Raw genomic sequence first — 5,631 nt, 5'->3', positions numbered from 1 at the left:
GCGGCGAGGCTGGGCGGTGGGTGGGGGTCTCTGGCTGCAGCCCGGGCCTCCCTCCCTGGCCAGCTCCGCTCCATCCTGCTTTACCTGTTCCCGGGTGGCTGGCCAGGCGCCTCCCGCTGCCCCGCAGCTGGGTTCGGCAGGAGCAGCGGGGAGGCGAGCGGCCCGGAGGCTGGGGCGGGTGGGCGCCCTGGGCGCTGGGTCGGCGAGGGAGGCGATCCTTCGGCGGCTGTGGCGCTGCCGCTCGGCTGCTCCCCTCCAACCTGGCCGTGACGCAAGCAGAGCCTACTTAAAGGCGGCCGGGCGGCGGGCGGCGAGACACTGAAGGCGACCTCCGCCTGGGCTGCGCAGCGCCAGGCGATCGCCGCCCAGGCTGGCTCCCAGGAGCCGCCCTGCCCGCCAGGCAGCTGGGCCACCCCAGTGGGGGCCTCCCTCCGCGGGGCGGGCGGCCCGCACCGGCATCGCGCTCCTTCGCCGCCGCCGCCGCCGCCGCCGAGGGAGCGCCGCCGCCGCTGCCCCAGCCTTAGCCTCCCGATGAACCGCGATGGGGGAATGGACCATCCTAGAGAGACTCCTCGAAGCCGCCGTCCAGCAGCACTCCACTATGATAGGGAGGTAAGCCCACTCGCCCGCCCAGCCTCGCCCACCCCAGGCCCCCGCTCGGCTAGCCGCCCTGGCGCCCTCTTTGACCCGGCGCTGGTTTTCGCCAAAGCTGCGGCGGAGCCCAGGCGGCAGGGACCCGGAGCGCTCTCGCCAACAACGCTGCTGGCGGCGGCTGCCATCTCTGGCGCCTCTCCGCTACATTTCCTTGGAAGTAAGTCTCGTTGGTCTCAGAGGGACTGGCTTCCGAGGAAGTGGGCTGAAGGGCTGCAACCGAGCCGGACCCCGTGAGCCACCGGAGATTTCTCTTTCCTAGACCGCCTCCCCCCTCCCCCCCCCACCGCAGGTGCCACGGTATGCTCGGTAAACCTGAAAGTTGCTACCACGCCGAACGCTGCTTTCCCTTCCCTTCGGCTTCTTCAGCTTATTTCAGAGTTCACCGCCGGTGCACCAGGCTCTTTTAACCTTCCCTCTAATCCATTCCCCACTTCCCACCCCCACCGGCTTGTTCATTAACCCCCCCCCCAAAAAAAAAACCCAATTGAAATTGAAGAAGAACGGAAGATATGCAGAAAGGATGGTCTTAGCCAAAAATAATAACGATGATTTTTTAAAAAATAGTCATATATAATATATCTGGCTTGCAGCCCGCAAAAAAAAAAAAAAAAAAACCCTGGGTAAAGTAAGGACAAACAAGGTCCCTTGATTGGATTGCCTGGTTCCTCTTTGTTATTATTTACGATGTTTGATCAATGTGCTGCATACCCTAGGAAAGCGGGAGAGGTGGCACTGTCCTTTATTTGACCAACTTCTGTTTCTTGTCCGGAAGCGGAGATTTAGACACAAAACCCTCCGCTCCCATCCTGCTGCTTAAAAGTGTGGCTGCGGATATTAGATCTTGCTCTGTACAAGTTGAACTAAGATTTGTGCTCACTTAAACTAAGCAAGCATTTCCGCCTATTCTCTTTAAGCGTCTGTGTATGGAGGAGAACGTTGCTTAGGTAATGATTGCTGTCAGGCTCCCCAAGAAGGATGGAACTCGCAGTGATTCTGAATCAGCACTGGACAGCTCCTTTTAATTCCATTGGAAACAGCCAGACGGAGGTGTTTCCAGTCTAGGGGGATTCAAAGAACACGAGAATTTGCCATGTTAGATTAACCCAATCAAACTATTTATTTATTTCATACCTTTATGGATTAAAAACCAACTCACAAACATAGAGACAGTGACCATAAAAATAGTAGATAGAAAAACAACAGCAATGGACCAGCCAGTACTAAAATGGAAATCCCTTTGTAAATAAAAATGTCCTCTCTTTTTGGTGGAATGGATATGATGAGGTAGATAGATTTTGGGAGGACATCTTATGCAGCATTCCATCTTTGGTTGTGGTCAGAAAGGTGCAATGTGGAAGTTCACAAGTTGAGCAAGATTGCAACATATACATTTAAAAAAATTATTCTTATATTGCACTCAGAATTCTGTTGATGCTGTGCACAAAATTTGTGTGGATAACACAGGCATTATCAAACAATTGGCCACATATTTAAGTTATACTATAAAAAAGGAATATATAATAGTAGGCACCACCACCACACTATCCTACCCTATCACAATGAATTCTACGTAGTTCTCAGTGTTCTGCTCTGTCTTGTAGGATTCTGCTGACCGTGGTGGTGATCTTCAGGATCCTCATTGTGGCAATTGTAGGAGAAACTGTTTACGACGATGAACAGACTATGTTTGTATGCAACACTTTGCAGCCAGGCTGCAACCAGGCATGTTACGATCAAGCATTTCCTATTTCTCACATTAGGTACTGGGTGTTTCAGATCATCATGGTGTGCACTCCAAGTCTCTGTTTTATAACATACTCTGTTCATCAATCTGCCAAGCAGAGGGAAAGGCGGTTTTCCACAGTCTTCCTTACTCTGGACAGAGATCAGGACTCCATGAAACGGGAAGACAGTAAGAAGATCAAGAACACCATTGTCAATGGGGTGCTACAGAACACTGAAAACTCCACCAAGGAAGCAGAACCTGACTGCTTGGAAGTGAAGGAAATCCCCAACCCAGCTATCAGAACAACCAAATCCAAGATGAGACGGCAAGAAGGCATCTCTCGATTTTATATTATCCAAGTAGTCTTCAGAAATGCCCTAGAGATTGGATTTTTGGTGGGACAATATTTCCTGTATGGATTCAATGTCCCATCAATGTATGAGTGTGACCGGTACCCTTGCATTAAAGAAGTGGAATGCTATGTCTCCAGGCCCACTGAAAAAACAGTCTTCTTGGTCTTCATGTTTGCTGTTAGTGGCATTTGTGTGGTGCTCAACTTGGCTGAACTGAATCACTTAGGGTGGAGGAAAATCAAAATGGCTGTAAGGGGTGTTCAAGCAAAACGGAAATCAATATATGAAATCAGGAACAAGGACCTGCCACGAATGAGTGTGCCTAACTTTGGCAGGACTCAGTCTAGTGACTCAGCTTATGTGTGACACAGAAACAGAATACTTCACTAAGTATAACCAACCATGTGGACATTTAGAGTTAGGGAAAGAACACTGCTTAAGCGATCATTTCCTCAAACCACCAAGAAAGCCGTTAAGGTATGGATCTGCACTTTCTGAGTCAGACACAAAACTGAGTGCTAAAGAAGAGACTGATGAAGACACAGCTATATAACACATTCTGTCTGGCCTTACAGCACAGTTACTTAATTTTTCCCTAATGATCCAATATTGTCTTTTGACTGGAACAACTTTTTTTGTCTGTCATTAGGATAAGTCTGTCTGCTCAATTGATGGAAAGATGCTCAGAATGTTATATTTAAAATTTTGGAAGGGGGCCATTTATTGAGGGAAGGGCTTGGGGCGGGTATTGTAGTAATGCAAATGCAAGCATGTTTATAAAAACAGGGGAGGGTTCAGCTGTCCAAAAATATGACCACAAAGTCAGCCAGAAACATCCATGAACTTTGTTTGATGGATGCCTGACATTATGCTGTCTGTCTGCATCACATAGTTGGTTACCAAGTAGATGAGTTCTTTTCTATCATTGTTTTGTAAAAAAACAAAACAAGTATACAAAAATAGTATGCTGAATATCATTTTGCCATTTTTTTTTCTGTTTGGCTGCCTGCTTACACCAGAGACCTTAATCATCATAATGCTAGTTCAGACTTACAACATTAATAAATAATTTTCTAAAGAAATCACAACAATTCCCTGCTACATGTATAAACAAGATGGAATGATCTGAAGTTCAGCCAAGTCATGTACTTAGAGGGTTTAAAAAAATACATATACCAAAGGAGCAGAATTTATTGCTGTTAACTGTGAATATATGTCACCGCGTCTTTGCTCTTATATAAATAAGTGCCATACTTGAAGATGAAGTATCTAACTTTGTATTTAGGAATTCCACCTTGAAGTCACAGGGTTTGATGTTTTCCTTTTTTATTATTCATGCCCCCCCTTTAGTTACTGCAGTGGTGTAAAAAGCATCAGAAAATTATCTTGATAAATAAATGAATTGCCTTTTTGTAAAATAGAAAGTTAACTTTCTTTTATAATAGACATTATTAGCATTATATTGTTATATGAAAATGAAATTTTATGGGTATCTGTCTAGAACATAGGAGTAATATTACAGCCTCTTTTATATTCATTGCCTGGAGAACATCCAACACATTTGGATAACCAGTTATAGGTTTTTTTAAAAAACAATTACATGGTGCTATAGTAGGTAAATGACTTTGGATAAGTCAGGGGTGCAGCATAGTTCAGAAAATGCAGGTTCTACTATTTATCTCTCTGTGTGTGTCAACCCACACACATTTTCTTCTACTTCAAGTTCTTTATTTTTCATAATGTGAGTCCTTTGGGGATAGAAGAGTTTGTTTTTCAAGTAAAATTATCTGGTATTTCCAATAAGGTAATCTATAAATCTGTTATGTGTGTGTTTCAAACATATTCGTTATAATTATAGGAATGTATACACTGACAAAAATTCCTAAGAATGACTTTTAGGAACTGAAAATATTGGTGTCACTAATTGTAACTAGCTTGGTAAAATGTAGGTCACAAATCTATAGTTCCAATTTAAATTAGGTATTTGTTCCAAAGTCCATTTAAATAAATGGGATTTTTTCACTGATATCACCTGAAGCTATCCTATAAATCATCAAATTAGGCCATCTTAACTTAGTAAGTCATACAATCCACCCACTAAGAATGCAGTGCAGTGCAGGAACTCAGTAGGTATTCATATCTGTGCTTTGAGAGTCATCTGCTATTTTATTATATTAATTTTTTTTACAAAATTTATATACCACTTTTCTGCCCTTGCAAGGGCCACAGAAGTGGCTACCAATTAAAAACACACAAGATAAAATTACATTATAAATCCATTGAAACCAATCTCCCTCCCAAACATACGTCATTAAAACAAATTTAAGAAGAGTTTTTTTTAAAGTTAAAATCTACAGAAAACATAAAAACACTGGAAGGAGGGATTGCTGAGGAAACGCCAAATTAAACAAAGAAGCCTTTACCTGGTGGTGGAAGACAGTAAGGGGCAGATGACTCTCCCCGGGGAGAGAGCTCCTGGGCTTTGATGCCCTGACTAAGAAGGCCTCTCACTAGGTGCTACCCACTTGATCTCAGGAGGTGAGGACACTCAAAGCAAGGCCTCTAAAGAAGACTGTGGGATACAGGGCTTTTTTTGGTAGAAAAAGCCCAGCAGGAACTCATTTGCATATTAGGCCACACCCCTTACATCATCAAAGTTTCATGCAGGGCTTTTTTTGTAGACTTTTTAATTAATTTATTTATTCGCTTCAAATTTCTATCCTGCCCTCTCTGCAGATGGACAATTATAAGTTACAACATTAAAACAATAAAACGTAGCAATTAAAATTACATTTATGGTGCTACTTCATAGTTTTAATATAGGTGGTCCAAATAATAAAAGTGTCATAATTTATTCTTTTTTCTGACAGTGGTTTGTATGATGGCCTCCATATAATG

General features: G+C 43.9%; 1 protein-coding gene across 2 annotated transcripts; it reads left to right on the top strand.

Moving 5' to 3' along the window:
• The first annotated feature begins 219 nt into the window (after window positions 1–219).
• Window positions 220–4,012, top strand: GJD2 (gap junction protein delta 2). Of its 2 annotated transcripts, none has more exons than XM_060262618.1 (2): window positions 220–612; window positions 2,415–4,012. In XM_060262618.1, the coding sequence occupies exons 1-2, from the start codon at window positions 542–544 to the stop codon at window positions 3,097–3,099; spliced, it is 756 nt and encodes a 251-aa protein (XP_060118601.1). In that variant the 5' UTR covers window positions 220–541; the 3' UTR covers window positions 3,100–4,012. The 2 variants fall into 2 exon arrangements, with proteins under 2 accessions (XP_060118601.1, XP_060118600.1); XM_060262617.1 differs by having other exon boundaries at window positions 2,256–4,012.
• The last annotated feature ends 1,619 nt before the right edge of the window (window positions 4,013–5,631 follow it).

Source organism: Heteronotia binoei, chromosome 21 (assembly GCF_032191835.1).
Source record: "Heteronotia binoei isolate CCM8104 ecotype False Entrance Well chromosome 21, APGP_CSIRO_Hbin_v1, whole genome shotgun sequence".
Lineage (NCBI taxonomy): Eukaryota > Metazoa > Chordata > Lepidosauria > Squamata > Gekkonidae > Heteronotia > Heteronotia binoei.
Note: the sequence above shows the minus strand (reverse complement) of the source record. Positions and strands in the feature narration are given on the sequence as shown.

Excerpts from the sequence above, each read along its gene's own strand:
- GJD2 (XM_060262617.1), top strand. The coding sequence starts at position 542 with ATGGGGGAATGGACCATCCTAGAGAGACTCCTCGAAGCCGCCGTCCAG. Across the intron at positions 613-2,255 it reads CACTCCACTATGATAGGGAG|GATTCTGCTGACCGTGGTGG; the intron begins GTAAGCCCACTC and ends TCTGTCTTGTAG.